Below are 15,962 nucleotides of genomic sequence, written 5' to 3' on the forward strand. Positions count from 1 at the left end.
GTCTTATTATGGTACACCTGTGTACCAAATATGGTGAGGCTACATCAATATTTTATGGAGTTATCGTGCGGAAACCAAATTGTTACAGACAAACAAGCAAGCAAGACCATGCAGCTGAAAACAATACCTTCCGGAAAACGCAGTTTTGCCGGGTAACAAATCAGTATACAGTTTCTTAACTTACATATTGTCCTGGTTTTCAACTAAACAAAATTCAGTTGTAGCTTATAAATTCAATGTGTTACCTGAAATTTTTTAGTTTACAAAAACAATAAAACAAACCAAAAAACAAACTAGAAGTTTTACCAAACTTGGACCGCCCGGTGACAAAGATGACCCCTGTGACCTTGAAAATGAGGTCACGGTCACCAAATCCGAACTTGACCTGTGTCTTATTATGGTACACCTGTGTACCAAATATGGTGAGGCTACATCAATATTGTATGGAGTTATCGCGCGGAAACCAAAGTGTTACAGACAAACACGCAAGCAAGACCATACAGGTGAAAACAATACCTTCCGGCAAACGCAGTTTTGCCGGGCGGTAATAAAAACAGTCAGTTCCATCTCGAAAATTAATTAAAAAAACTGTTTTTGCTACAATATCTATATCATATTTATTTGATTAATCCCTAATATGTAAATTACACAAGTAGAAATACACATTAAATACCACTACAGGGTCTTAACTGCTGTGTTTAGTCCTGTTTACGTTGTTTTTGCTTCATGTTTGTGATCTTATTTTTCTAATCTGACATTTGTCTTATTGTAAAGAACTTTTTTAATGTGTTTTCAAATGTGTTGCACATTTAAAGTTATTACTATTAATAAAATTCATCTTTTGCTAACTGCAATGCTTCTTTTTTGTATTGTGTATATAGTGTTCAGCACTCGTTTCCATGGTGATATACGCAGTGTATAAAAGGTACCTGGTCAACTCACTCCCCGGTTAGGGTTAGGGTATTTCAGCTTTCACTGTAAAAGGACATCATTCATGGATTTCAGCTAGTTATAGGTAAGTAACCTAAGCATATGGGGAGTGAGTTTTCTGGGGAGTGACTTTCTTGGGAGTGAGTTGTCCGGGGAGTGAAATGACCAGTATCCGTATAAAAGGAGTCAGAACCCTGAAAACCCAAAGTTAGACCTGGAGTTCCTTTTGTTAAGCTCAGATCCTGTTTTGCAGTTTATTTAGGGAAAGTTGGCTTGTAAAATGACTTCACACAGCTGAATGACTGCTGTTAACCTTTCACCTATTTGCTAGTTAAAGAGCATGTGTACAGTTAAAAGTCACTTTAACACTGTTTTCTTTCTTCTAAAAGGACTATATAATCTTAAATAGCGCAAATATTTAGTATTTTGCCACTAAACAACCACAAAAGTTATTTTTTGTCCCAAACCCCAAAGCAGCTACACAGACATGAGCTAATTATTTCTGTAGCTAGCTAGCTATTACCACAGCTACCAAACTTTAGCCAGCAAGAGGTTAGCTATTTCCTACAAAATCGGTTTAAAATGAGTTATTTCTCCACTCGCGTGTTGCATAGTCCAGCAGGTGAGTTACCTGACGACGTGTTGAGGAATTTGACCTCATGAGTCCTCCACATCCAGCCGTCTCTCCCCAGAACACCACCCAGAATGTGGCGCATCCTCCGGGCAGCCACGGCCGCCGCGGTGCCGCTGCACAGTATCTGGGAGTGCATCTTCACATTTACTTATAAAACACCGATGACAGAAAAACACACGCTTCTCGTGGAGCTAACTGTTGACCCCCGGTTTAGTTCCCATTTCATAACATCAGTCAGCTCCTTCTGCTCCAGGCGGAAGAAAATAAGGGCAGGACGAAGCGGTCCGCGGATAAAGTCTTCCGGAGTTTCACTTTGGTTCCTCGCACCCAAAAACCAAAGACTGCAGCCCAGATAATGTGACTTAAATGTTATTGATGCATCAAAATGACTTGAATTAATTGTTATGGATTATATTTTGAAGATTAAAGATCACACGATAACTGCAGAGTGTTTTTATATAAATATAATAACCTACCAGTAAATCTAGTTTTTACTACTTTGCCTCTACAGCCAACTGCTGAATGATGAAAACAATCAGACCGACCTGTTTTATCACTGCATCTTATTTTGCACCAATTGCAATATGTTGCACAGCTTTTTACATCTGTAAATATCTCTGGGCTTGCACACCAGCCAGTCAGTATTTTACTCCACTATTGCACTATTCATTGCACTGCATTGCTTGTTTCTTAGTGTCTTTGTTGTTGTTTTTTCTCCTGTACCTTGCATGTTTGCACCGAGGTCTGACAGAAACAGCATTTCAGTCATGTATATGTCCTGTTCATATATGGCACAATTGTTAACAAATTAGATTTTGACTAGTTTCCAAAGAGGATATGAAACACCCTAAACATTGGAAACAGTACCACAGAAATGTTTTTAACTGCAATTGTCATGCCTGATTTCAAAATAAACTGATACAATAATGAATAGTAGAAAATTACTTTTATTAAGTAATTCTAACAGAACACTAATAAAAATATAAAGACATTGTGTGCCACTGTAGGTTCATGTTTTGATATTTGTGTACGTTTGTGTGACATGTAGGCTATGAATATTTAGAGTCTACCCAACCTAATGCAACAATAAGCTCCTTTATCAACTCCCTTAGGCCATGATAACCCCAAAACAATCTTCTACAAGAAAGTGTTGATGATTGTATTCTGATTACGGCTGAATGATATGTAATTACGATCATACTGCATTCGCTTTTTGATAAATATTGTACAAGAAGTTTTGATTTTAGTGCAAATTATAATTTTTCTCACTGTTTTTGCCCCAGCTGAAACAAATGTAGAAAAATTGATGTGATTTTTGCTGTGGTTTGTACATAATAAATGTTTCCTTGTGTCTGGAGAATATAATTCACATTAATGTAGGCACCACAATGCTTCATTCATTGTGCTATTTTGTGTGCATATTGCAGCTTGAACAAAAAGTTGCACTTCCTGCAAACTGAATGTTATACATTGTGATTTCAATAACATTTTGATGAATTGTGCAGTGGTGATTCTAACCTTTATATCTAAATATTTAACTCTTTTATTTTAGTTAGTGTAGCCCACATTGGTCACAGGTCTTCAAATGTCATTCAAAACATAAATATGTCCAGTTTTTACACTTCTTTGAGGTCTTCTGGCTTGACAAGTAAGACAGAATGGAAGAAGCCCCATAGTAGTAATGATAATAGTAGAACTCAAGGTGCTATGCATTAAAAATAGAATAAAATAAAATAAAAATAAAACATCAGGCTGTAACATACAAGAGTCCATAATAAAAGGAAAGAAATAGGTCTTATACTGGGAAATTACATTAAACTACATAAAAATGACATAAAGACCAGCCTAAAAAGATAATTCAAGGTGTCATTTGACTTTTTTAATAAATAGAAGTACTCTAAATCCACACAGCCATGAGCTAGAGTTTAGTAGCCTCCTTTACAGAACATTTTAAGAACAAAAACTATTGTTTTACCGTAAAAACCTACTCAAATATTATATGACCATTCACAAAAATGACTGAATTGGCTTCATAAGTGCAAATAATGCCGAATAAAGGTCTCGGTGTTGAGACAGTGGTCTGAATAACTCAATTTAAATGAGACATTGAGGAGAATTTGGGGAAAACCGGCAATAATTTTCTTGCGTAAAAAGAATTTTGGAAACGCTGACAGATGACGTAATTCAAATTCCACTCACACACGCACACGTGTACGCGCACACACAATTTTTTATCCTACACACTGGAACTCGTGTGGGTCCGTGACAGCAAACCGTGCAGGAGCCGTGCGTGAGCGCTTTCGAGCCGGTTTGACATTTATCACGTGGAGCGCCGATGGGCTCGGAGGAGGAGGAGGAAGATGAGGAGGAGGAGGAGGAGGAGGAGGAGGAGAGCTGCACAGTGCTATCTCCTCAGTGCGCGTGTGAGCGGCGTGAAGGCACCGCGGCAGGCTGAGAATTCATCCACCTTCCCCTGATTCGCTTGTTTTCTCCCCGGAGCGGACGCACAGATCTGGGATTATGGAGGATGTGTACCATTACACACGCAGCCCTGCCTGGGAGGAACTGGTTGGTAGAAGCTCAACACCGGAGACTCATTTTCTTGTATTTGTTTTAGTTTTCCAAAAGAAAAGAAAAGAATTAGACATGAATCTGGCGAGTTGGTGCGCTTTGGAGACAGCAGCTTGCGTGCGTAACGCGTCTTTTCCGCTCTTTTGCTGTGATTTGTACAGTCGAGTGAGGCTCTGAAAGCAGCTGCGAGGCGTCGTAATGTCTTCACAAGTGCTGTTTTTTGCGTAAAACAATCAGAAAAGCGCTGATTAGAGTCTGTACGTGCGCGAAAGGACTCGAAAAACACACGATTGCGTTTATTCTCGAGTAGAAAAGATGGATCTTCTCTTGTTCTTTTCTTCTGCTTCTCGTGAAATTTTTATATTCCAGATATTATACCCTGCCCATTTCCTTCTCAAAGCCACCGTGCTGTGGAAATTAATTTTTTAACTCTGTCGTGCCGCTTTTAAACCAACTCACTTAATCAAAGCTGGATTTACATACCATGAAAATTGTCCCATTTTGCCTGTTTGTTGACACAAATCTACTTCAAGCTCATCCAATATCCTCCTGTACGCACGTCCATGCGTAAAAAGGCAAACAAAACCGATTATAGTGAAATAACTGCAATGTTTTGTGGATAAGTTTATTTGTTGTGGTATGTTTGGGTAGTTGCAGCTTGTTTTTAATCTTTTTTACGCACGGAATTGAATTAAATCATTAAACGTCCGATTGCACTCATTTGACTGTCGTGGCGCTGCTCGATGTTGGAGGGAAGCAGCCACTAGGGTCTGCCGTGGCACGGACACCGGCGCGCACACTGGATGAGGCGGTCCGTAGCTCGACTGGCCGCGCAGGGCTGGAGCCATAACCAGGGACTTTGGGGAGGGGGTTTGTCCGCCGTGGAGCCCATCCCCACCGCGCCGAGACATGCTCCATCCCTTGCGCGCTCACCAGGACACACACACGCACGCACGCACACCGGAAAACAGCGCCGTGTTTACCGTTGAGGCAGCGAGACATGACGGCGAGGAGAGACGCTTCGCAGCCGCTGAGCAGCTCTCGTCTCCCGGAGAGGAAGGGAGCGGCGGCGGCTCCAGCCGCGGCGGACCGAGCTTCTAACCCCGAATGGTTTTCTCCTTCCTCCCCCCGACAGGAGCCGGAGAAAGGGCCGGCGTCCGCGGCTGGTATCCACGCGCATGTGGTCGGCGCCGTGTCCGGCTCCGGGGCTGCGGACGAGTCCTCCGACAGCGAGGCGGAGCAGGAGGGCCCCCAGAAACTCATCCGCAAAGTGTCCACCTCAGGGCAGATCCGGAGCAAGGTAAGAGCCGCAGAGAGTGAGTGGATGTCTGGGCTGGATGTGGCTGGTGGACGGTCAGATGTTGTTTGTGTGGCAGCTGCTGCTTTGTTGATTCAGACTCTCTTTGTACAACATGAACTGTTGCTGGAAACACTCTGGTTTTCTGTGTTTGTGCTGTGTTTATCTAACCTACCTGCCGTTTGGACGCACAGCTCACCTATGCCAGTCTTCTACACTTTAAATGACCATTTCCTGACGAAAAAAACCGCAAATTAACTGATTTAAAGTAGCAAATCTTATCTTCATGAGTTGCATCAACTTAATTTTGTATCCGATTTCAACTCAAATATCCGCATTACTTGATTTAAAGCTAAATTTAAGTTGAGGTGACTTAATGAAATTGACTCGATAACCACATTTTTCTTCTAAATGAGCCTGAATGAATGGTTAAAGCTGCTAATGAGGTTTACCACTGGTTATTAGAGGAAAAGCTAATTCCACAAACTTAATGTAGGTTGCTGGTTGAACGTAATTTCATTAGAAGTTGTCAAAACTCGGAAAGATTCACACAAACTGATGCAATATTTTGTTGCTGAGTCCAAACTGTGTGTTTTTAAAGTGTAATAACATCTGAAGCACATTAAATTATGCTTTTGACTTCAGAAAGATGCAAGACGAGAGTGGAAATTGAAATTTCACTAAAACTTGCTTAAACCTGCTGATAATAAGTTCAAACTGTATCTGTTTTATTTCATTTTAAAATGATTAATTCCCTGATTACTTGATTGTGGAGACTGATCGATAGGTTATTAGCATATTACAGATCGTTCAGTATATTCACTACCATTAAAAACTTTGAGGTCACTTAGAAATGTCCTTATTTTTGAAAGAAAATCTATTTTTTTTCCAATGAAAATAACATTAAATGAATCAGAAATCCAGTCTAGACATTGTTAATGTGGTAAATGACTATTCTAGCTGGAATTTTTAATGGAATATCTCCATAGGGGTACAGAGGAACATTTCCAGCAACCATCACTCCTGTGTTCTAATGCTACATTGTGTTAGCTAATGGTGTTGAAAGGCTCATTGATGATTAGAAAACCCTTGTGCAGTTATGTTAGAACATGAATAAAAGTGTGAGTTTTCATGGAAAGTATGGAATTGTGTGGGCGACCCCAAACTTTTGAACGATAGTGTATGTTGCCCAATGTGAGGAAGTTTTTTTGTTATTTTACAGGACATAATGAGGAAACTGATAGTAGGATCATGTAGAAATGGCATCACATCAATACATGCTCTGAAAAGAGACAATTATTGGAGCAACTTCAGTGAATCGCTTCAGAGTTTGTCCAAATTAAAGCAACAAGTAATATTAATGCCACCAGTTAAAGTGAAATAAATCAGTTGAGTCCTATTAAATACACGTTGCTCAACTTTCAAGCTTAGTAAAGTCAACCTAAAGTCTCCAAGTTTTCCAACTTAAGTACCGGAATTTTAAAAATATGACATGATTTTGGCATTTTTTCCCCATTTTCTTTACACTGTAATTCCATTTATTGCGGTTGAGTTGCAGCAGAAAATTTTGAAGAAACATGAACCACAGACACACTTTTGACAAAATGTAAATTCATTTTAATACAATCCACTTAAATAAACTGTCTTTACTGGTGCTTTACTGTAAGTACAGCTGAAATACATTTTAAAATGCCATTATTTGTAAAGTTTTTTACAGAATTAAACTGTGCTTTATGACAATACAAGTATCAAATTAGACAGATAAAAATGTTTTGAAATGAGTAAATAAGATCCAAAACATGTAATATAACATGATAGAATAGTCGCAACAAATACCATAAAGTCAGACAACAACAGTGAGTCTGAAGAAGAGATTTAAAATGGGTTCTATATCGCTCAGATCATCATGTTAGAAACACTCTGCCTGTAGCACATGTAGCTGAGCAGATGGTGGTGCGGAGTAAATTGGTGTCTTGCTTTGAAAATTAGTGAAGAATGGCCCCCATTACTTTTATTTTTGATGAAACTCCAACTTACTGTATGGATAAAGAATATTGGCCAACATATTAGAACTTTTTACTCCCCAGAAATCATGTTGTATCGTTCTGGATCCAGTTGTCTGCTCGATAAAATGTAGAAATGGGTTAAAAATGTACGAAAATATTTAGTTTACCATCACAGAGGAGGACAGAAAACAGAAAATATTCAAGTTTAAGAAGCTGCCATCAGAAATTAGACTCTTTTTTAAAAATAAAATATTAAAAGACAAACGGATTGACTAAATAATTGGTGATTGATTTTACTTAAATTGACTCATTGTCATTTTATGTAATTTTTGAGTTGCTTTGAACAAAATTTGGACATTTTGGACACTTTTCAAGATATTCTGAACAACATCTGAATCATTTTAGACAAATTTGTCTAAAGGTATTCAGTTTACTGTCACAGAGGAGGAAAGAAAACAGAAAATCTGAGCATTTAGACTTGTTCTTTTACTCACAGTGTAGTTTGGCTTTGAATTTCACAATAAAAGCACACACATCAACAGCTTGTCGTCTCTTCATGCAACAAGTAAAGTCAGACTGAACAGACAGCAGATGAAAACTCAAAGGAGCCTAAATAATCTTGAATAATAAATGATGTTTCAGAATTAAAACGCTGGTAAATGATGCTGGTTCCTGACGTGCAGCACTCAGTAAGAGGACGCTGAGCTGATCCTTAGCTCGGACACCTTATCATTTACACCGTGGACGAGTGTCGTCCTCCAACACCGATGGATCCACTTAATTATTGACTGCCGTGCTCCACCCCACCTGCATTATTCAGCATGGGGGGACATTTAGAGACGTCTGGATGTACGTTTCTATTGCAAACAGTCCAACCAGGAGGTGAAGTGCAGTCCAGAGGATGTGTTTATCAGCTCAGCAGCTACTCCGTTTTTTTTCTCAAAAAGTTTTTAAAATGACAGAAATCAATCATAAGTTGACTTTTTAGCTATTCAGGCTAATAAGATGCAACAGAAAAATGATAAATCAGTCAATATGAGAAGATCAAACAAAAATGTTTTCACACTGTTAAAAATAAAAAAAACTTTTTTAAATGTAATTTTTAAAAATCAATTTACAGTTATTTTATAAATTTTCCATGTTTTGTTCAATTATAGGTAGTGTTTAGTAAAATCACAGAAAAATCTATACATTTACATCTTATCCATTAAAAACAATCCAAAAAATCATGTCCACATCAGAAATTCTGTATTTTTAGTCAACAAATACATATAAATAATACATATAAATCTTATTTTACAACATTTGACTGTAAATTTGCTCTAGTTTTAATGTTTTTAAATAAGCAAAAAAATGTTATTTTACATTTATTTGCTGTTATTTTGCTGATTTTTCCTGTTTTATTAAATTGCAGAAATCATAGAAAAAAGTGTTCATTTAGACATTGACTGTAAAAAAACACACACAACAAAACACAACAACAGTCTGTATTTTTTTAAAATGAATGGTTGCTTCTTCTTTTACAACATTGAACTGTTAAATGACAGTTTTTTTTGCTGTATTTAAATCAAGAGAAAGGATTGCTGCTATTAAAAAGAAAATTTTGTGTTTAACTGTCTTTTTGCAGATTTTTCCTGTTTTGTTAAAATACAGATATTTAGTAAATCACAGAAAAAATAATTTACACATTTTAGAAAAAAGTAAATAATGTCCACAAGAAAACAAAATAATTTTTTAAATAAAACAATAATTGATTGTTTCTTCTTTTTTAACATTGGACTGTAAAATGACAGCATTTGTTTTTATTTAAATCAGAAACAATGCTGCTATTTCAAAGAATCTAGTAAAATCACAGAAATAATTCATTTACACATTGACTGTCAAAAAAAAATAGACAAAATTGTAAACAAGGTCCACAACAATATCTATTTATATATTTAAAATAAACAATTGTTTCTTCTTTTATAATTCTGGACTGTAAAAATTACAGTATTTTTGTTTTATTCAAATCAGGGAATCAAAAAAAAAATTTTTAACTGTGATTTTGCAATTTTTTTCCTCTTTTGACAAAACCAAGACAAAACTGTAAATACATCATGTATAAATGGTAGTTCCTTCTTTGCATTTGACTGAAAAATTACAATATTTTTACTGAATTTAAATCACCAAAAAAAAAAAACATTATCATTCTTCAGATATTTGCTAGTGTTTGAAAGAAAAAGCTTGTATATTAGTGATTTCAAAATGTGCCCTTTCATTTAACAGATAGACAAATGTATTCTTTCAGAATAAGTTGCTGTAGGAATCTTTTTTTTATTATTTTTTGAACTTTAGAATATTTTGTTGTTTTTATCTGACATTTTTCTAGCATCTTTGCTGCCAGACGTTATTTTTCACCGTGTGTTTTATTGTCAGTGGCTTCACTCTGTGCTGTTATGATGTTGTCGTCGGTCCAGATTCCTACTAACCGCAGATATAAAACACAGTGGGAGTAAACAGAGCTGCTGTGTGTCTCTCATCACCTGACGTTTGTTGAAGCTTCTTGACGGACTGTTTATCGTGGCCTGTGATCGTCCTTTACTCACCTGTCGAGTCTGAAAGTTGCAGCGGGAGTTTTTCAAACAGTGGATAAAGTTGATTCTCTGTCAGTCTGATGTGATGAAGAGATTTAAATGCACTGACTGGCAGATAGCCCAAACTGTGGATTTATATTTTTATATATGCACACTGTGGAGTTATCTGCCGTCACCGTGGTGTAAAACACTCGTGCTGTAATCGTATCAGGTCTGGGACTTGCTGCTGTGTGGGTCAGTGGGTTTTTTCCTGCCTCACTAATGGATGTGACTCACTGAGTGTTGTTCCAGCCGCTTGTTTGCTCAGCGCCGGCCTGTGTGTGCACGCACATGTGTGTCTGTGCATGTGTGCGCTCGGCCGGCACATCGCCTCCATCCGTCCCCTCTCCGTCCGCCGTCTCCGCGGTCGCTCGGTTGCCACGGACGACCACATCCTCGGCCCCTGATTGGTGGAGCGGGAGGCAGCGCTGCCTGCAGGACAGCTGGTTCGGCTGAAGGGCCACATATGCTGCTCAGATACTCTGGGAGTGTGTTTGCGTTTGGGTTTGAAAATTCAGGAAATCCAGTCACAACACGCCGAAGAACAACCTTTATTTTCAGACTTACAGATGCACATGCAAGAACTGCACACAGATGTGAGATTAAATTGCAATAAAAGAAGAAAACAACATGATATCAGGAGGAAATAGAGTTCAACAATGATGAAAAGTTTGAAAAATGAACTATATGAGACAACTATATAAATAAAACATCAAGAAATGGGACAAATTAAACCTTAAAAAGCATCAATTTTAACAATTTGACAGTTACTATAAATAAGAGCATCCCAGTAGTGAAAATAAAGAATAACTTACATACAATAACTGCAGATGGATGTGAAGTTAAACAGCATTAAAAGAAGAAAAGAGCAACACATGATTCATCCTGCAAATCTCTAAACAAGAGGAAGACTGGAGGGACGGAGTTGTTTTAACAAAGCTTAAGAGTGGAACAAACATGTGCAGAAACTAGATATTTAGTCCCACCAGAGAGAAATGGTCAGATTTAGTGTTTACATGGGTATTAGGTGCAGTATTTTTTCTTTGCTGGCTTTTTGGCTGAACTACAGGTTGTGTTTACTTACAGTGAAGATAAGCATGGAAATACACTTTTAAAAGATAGATGGTAAAATATCTGTATTATGTACAGCCAGCATTTCTTTCCTTGTGGATAAATTATCAACAGGTTTATGCCAATCATCTCAATCAGATCCAGCTCGTCTTTTCCAGCTGTTTGAGCTGTTTTTCCGATTTTTGAGGAAAATATTAGGCTCCTTTAAACACAATTATAGTGTCTTTTAGCAAGAGAGGCTTCACCAAATGTCGCCTTCTTGCTTTACTTTTTGTCTGTTTAACTCTCAGAACCCCACAATCTGCTCGCAGGTTTAACCCTGTAAAACCCAAACATAGAAAAAATAGAAAAAATTGGCTCAGATCCAGTGTTCAGGCCTGAGATGTGTCACATTTACACATTTCTTTTTAAATTATGTAGAAATTCTAATAGAAACAGCCCATTTTCTTAAATGTAAAATCAACTTAAAAACTTTGTTTTCCTTTAAGGACTTAATTTTTCAGTGATTTCGGGGCTGAGATATGTCACATTTGCACATTTCTTTTTAAATTACATCAAAATATTACTCGAAACAGCCTATTAATTTATGTATAATCGACACAACAGGCTTGTTGTTTGCAGAGAATCATCACCAAAACTGACACCATTTATCAGAGCAAGAAGCTGTAAAAACAGAAGGATTCATTGGATTGTCACCTTTCCCATGGTCCTTGAACTGCTCATCTGTAGTATGTGCTTCTGTCGGGAAACTTAAACAAATCTAAGCTTAAAATTGTGATACTTCAGCTAAAACCGCTTTATTCTGCATGTTTCATTAAAAGAATCAAACCAGATTCTGTTAAAAGACTCAAACTCTGCTCTGTTCAGTTCAGCTGTGAATCTTTTGGTGACTCAGCTGTGACCAACAGACATGTGACAAAAATTCAGGAACTTTTCGACTGAACTGTAAGTGATGTTACACCATTTATGAGAGCTGGTGACTGTAAGAACGCAGAGTATTGTCCGATTTTTAACTTTCAGACAGTTTAGTAACCAAATATGAGATTAAATCGTGATACTTCATCAAAATTGCATTATTTTATGTGTTTTGCTAAAAAAAAATGTCAAAAATAAACTGCTCATTCTAGGCAGATTCTGTAAAAAACATTAAATTCTGCAATATTTATTGCAACTAGAAAGCTATGTTTGACTCAGGTGTGACCAAAAGTGGCATCACAAAATTTCAGGATTTGTTTGGCTGAACTGCAGGCTGTGTTTAAACAAAGCAGAGAGGAAATGGGTTTAGAAGCAAAGTAAATATGTAAACTGTAAAATATCTACACAGTGGAGAATCTAAATTACATGTTTCTTTGCTGGTAACACTTGCTGGAAAATGGTGGACATGTTGAGTCCAATTCTTTTTCAATATTTGCAAAAAAGTACTCAAAAATTCAGCTTTTTAAAAAATGATTTCTAACTGCGTCATATTGCACAATTCTATTCATTTTTGTTCTGTTTCCATAGAGGTGCTGGACTTTATATTGCAGTGAAAAATGAGCCCACAGTGAGGAAAAATGTGACAGGAGGAAAAACAAATGCCACTCAGAAACTGCTCAGAGTTCAGAGGGTTAAACTAGTTTTGTTTTTGATAATAGTTATGGAGAAACAATATATTAATGTTGCTTGAAGTGTTTTTTTAGCCTCTCAAATCTGTCCTGTTCCACATATTAAGAAAACGGAGAAAAAGAAACTCCTCCTGTTTCTTTTCAGGAAGGCTTTCTGCTCAATTGTGTGTTTAACAGTTTAAGTAAAGACATGATGAAAGGTTGTAAGGAACTCGATGCCGGAGATAAAAGTTTCAGTCAGCTTGCATCCCTCAACACTCCCACGTGCAGAAATAGCGACTGCACATAATTACGTAGCTCCGAAGCGATGCAAAGCTGAGGCCGAAGCTCCTGGAGTAAATGTGTGTAAATTGCGGGCCTCAACAACATCCCTTAGCATCTCCTGACACATGTGCAACCGCCCATACATGTGGTCCAGTGGCACAAAGCAGATCACAGACACACAAATCACCGTTTCCCCGGCAGCGAGACGGTAATTTTCCCGTCACTGGTGAAATCTTAGCGTGTGGTGGGAGTCGGAGGGAGGACAGAGTTACAATTACAGCCAGAACAGAGGACAACATGGAGGTGGAGAAGAAATGCAGAGTTTCTAAAAGACTCCATTGTTCCGCCCGCAGATGCTCGCCGGCTTTACTCAGCACTGATAAATGATTCTGTAATGGATGTATGACAGTCAGCTTCTCTCTGCATCCACCAAGACCCAGCACAGACAAGGAAACAGCCTCCTTTATGGGCCGTCCAATTACAATCGCAGCAGTTTACTCTTATCAGTCATGAGGTGAAATTGCCCAACAGGGAAAGCTTTTCTGCTGGCGAGAGATTGTTCTTCAGTTTTTTTTCTTTTTGCTGTGTTTTCCTCAAGAATGTGTGCAAATGTGTGTTTCTGTAATGGTTTTGTAAGCTATTGTCTCTTTTAGCTGTTTGGTCTCCACCATGCCAGAAAACAGTGATGGCAAATGTCTTGTTTTCTCTAAATGTACTGTCACAGAGGAGCAAAGAAACCAGAAAATATTCTTAAATCAAACACAAAATCATCAAATGAAGTGCAAAATGACCAAAATGAAATGCAAATAGACAACAGAGACGAAAAAATGAGACACAAAGAGATGCAAAATGCCCCAAAATGAGACAGCAGGATACCCAAAATGACCTCAAAGAGTTGCAAATGCGCAGAATAAATCTCAAACTGACCATAGTTAGACCAAATAAGATGCAAAAATTACCAAAACAAGACTCAAAATGACCACAGTTAGACACAAAATGCCTAAAGAGGAACAGCAAATGGCCAAAAAGACCACAGGGAAAGAACAACAACGGAAATTAAATACACAATTGCAGAAAAAAGATGGAAAAATACCAAATAAGACACAATTTGACCACAGAGATACAAAATGTCTAAAAATAAGACCGTATAATGCCCCAAATTAGATGAAAAATGACCTGAGAGATGCAAAACAATTAAAATGAGACACAAATGACCTGAAAAGAGACACAAAATGTCAAAAAAGACCACAGAGATGCAGAAATGATCACACTTAGACAAAGCTACCAAAATTTGATGAAAATTTACCAAAATAGAATGCAAAAACTACTAACATGAGATACATATTGACTTCAAAGAGACGCAAAATGCCCAAAATTAGAAGAAAAATGACAATGGAAATGCAAAACGACCAAAATGAGACACCAAATGACCAAAATCCCCTCAAAGAGATTTAAAATACCTGAAGTAAGACACAAAGTTCCCAAAATTAGATGAAAATTTACCCCCAAAGAATACAAAAACTGCCAAATGACAGAAATTGACAATAAACAGATGCAGAAATGACCACAGAAATGCAAAACAGCCATAATGAGACACAAAATGCCTAAAACAAGACACCAAAGAACCAAAATTTGACACAAAATTCCCCAAATTAGATTGTAAATGACCAAAATAAAATGCAAAAAGACAACAGACACTAAACCAAAATGAGACACAGATTGCACAAAATGACCTCAAAGAGATTTAAATTGACCAAAGTATGACAAAAACGTCCCCAAATTGGATGAACGTTTACCCCCAAACAATGCCAAAACTACCAACATGAGATGTAAAATGACTAAAGCAAGACATAAAATGACGACAATTAGACACAAAACTCCCCAAATTACATTATGAATGACCAAAATAAAATGCATAAGAAAACAGACACTAAACAACCAAAATGAGACACAAATTGCACAAAATGGCCTCGAAGAGACTTAAAATAAGCAAAGTAATTGGTCAAAAAGATCAAAAAGACAAAAGTCAACCAAAAGAAGGCTGAAAATTCCAAAATTAGATGAAATTTTACCCGAAAGAGTGTTAAAACTACCAAAAATGAAACACAAAATGACCACAAATTACATAAAAAAATGACTGTGGAGACGCAAAACCACCAAAATGAGACACAAAATGCTCAAAATGGCCTCAAAGAGATTTAAAATAACCAAAGCAAGACACAAAGCTCCCAAAATTAGATAAATATTTACCCCAAAGAATACAGAAACTACCAAAATGACACACAAATTGACTGCAGACATGTAGAATTCCCCAAACTAGAAGAAAGATTGCCATGAAGAAGCAGAATAACCAAAATGAGACACAAAATGACCACAATTAGACACAAAGTTCCCTAACTTAGATGAAAAATGACGAGAATAAAATGCAAAAAGACAGCTGAGACACTACACCAAAATGAGACACAAGATGACCACTAAGAGATCCACCATTCTGCTCCTCTCTAAAGGCTTTTACCTTTAAAAATCTTTAACCTTGGCTCGTTGCATTAAAGCACAATTAAACTAACCAGAGATGGAGGTGGAAAGTGGAGCGTTTTTATCAGATTAATTAGACAGAAAGCTCAGCGAGGCCCAGGAGGGAGCAGTAATTGGTTTAGGACGCGGCGCTGTGGGGCTTTAAGTTAAGCGAGGCTCGGCTGTACCATTATATAATGGATTGTTGACTGTGGTTAGCTTCGGCTCATAAATGGTCGTGAACTAGCTGTTGGACCAAGCGTCGTCTGGGTATTGTCAAAGGCAGGACGTTGCTCCGCTCTGCTCGCTTCATTTAGCCTTTCCAGGGAACTCCGGCTCTTATCCACCAACCACAGCTGCTGGATTCATTTGAACCGCCGTTGCCTTTTGTCCATTGTATAAGCATGTGTGTGTGGTGTTTGGAGTGTGTGTCGCCCGGTCGGTGGCCAGGCGGTGTGG

At 37.7% G+C, this 15,962-nt stretch overlaps 2 protein-coding genes across 8 annotated transcripts in view; one reads left to right on the forward strand and one right to left on the reverse strand.

Moving 5' to 3' along the window:
- vwa8 (von Willebrand factor A domain containing 8) overlaps positions 1-1,858 on the reverse strand; it is a 158,199-nt gene extending 156,341 nt beyond the window's left edge. The window contains 1 exon segment of the mRNA XM_051959410.1: positions 1,562-1,858. Within this exon segment, the coding sequence (XP_051815370.1) occupies positions 1,562-1,700 (139 nt within the window). The 5' untranslated portion in view covers positions 1,701-1,858.
- Positions 1,859-3,868: 2,010 nt separating this feature from the next.
- dgkh (diacylglycerol kinase, eta) overlaps positions 3,869-15,962 on the forward strand; it is a 112,749-nt gene continuing 100,655 nt past the window's right edge. Inside the window, exons 1-2 of one of the 7 annotated variants that reach the window (XM_051959032.1) lie at positions 3,869-4,132; positions 5,271-5,435. In XM_051959032.1, coding sequence (XP_051814992.1) covers positions 4,085-4,132; positions 5,271-5,435 — 213 coding nt within the window. In that variant the 5' untranslated portion in view covers positions 3,869-4,084. Of the gene's footprint in view, positions 4,133-4,859; positions 5,436-15,962 lie in introns of those variants that run through there. The other 6 variants (XM_051959023.1, XM_051959027.1, XM_051959026.1 and 3 more) reach the window with 6 other exon arrangements.

Source organism: Acanthochromis polyacanthus, chromosome 14, assembly GCF_021347895.1.
Source record: "Acanthochromis polyacanthus isolate Apoly-LR-REF ecotype Palm Island chromosome 14, KAUST_Apoly_ChrSc, whole genome shotgun sequence".
NCBI lineage: Eukaryota > Metazoa > Chordata > Actinopteri > Pomacentridae > Acanthochromis > Acanthochromis polyacanthus.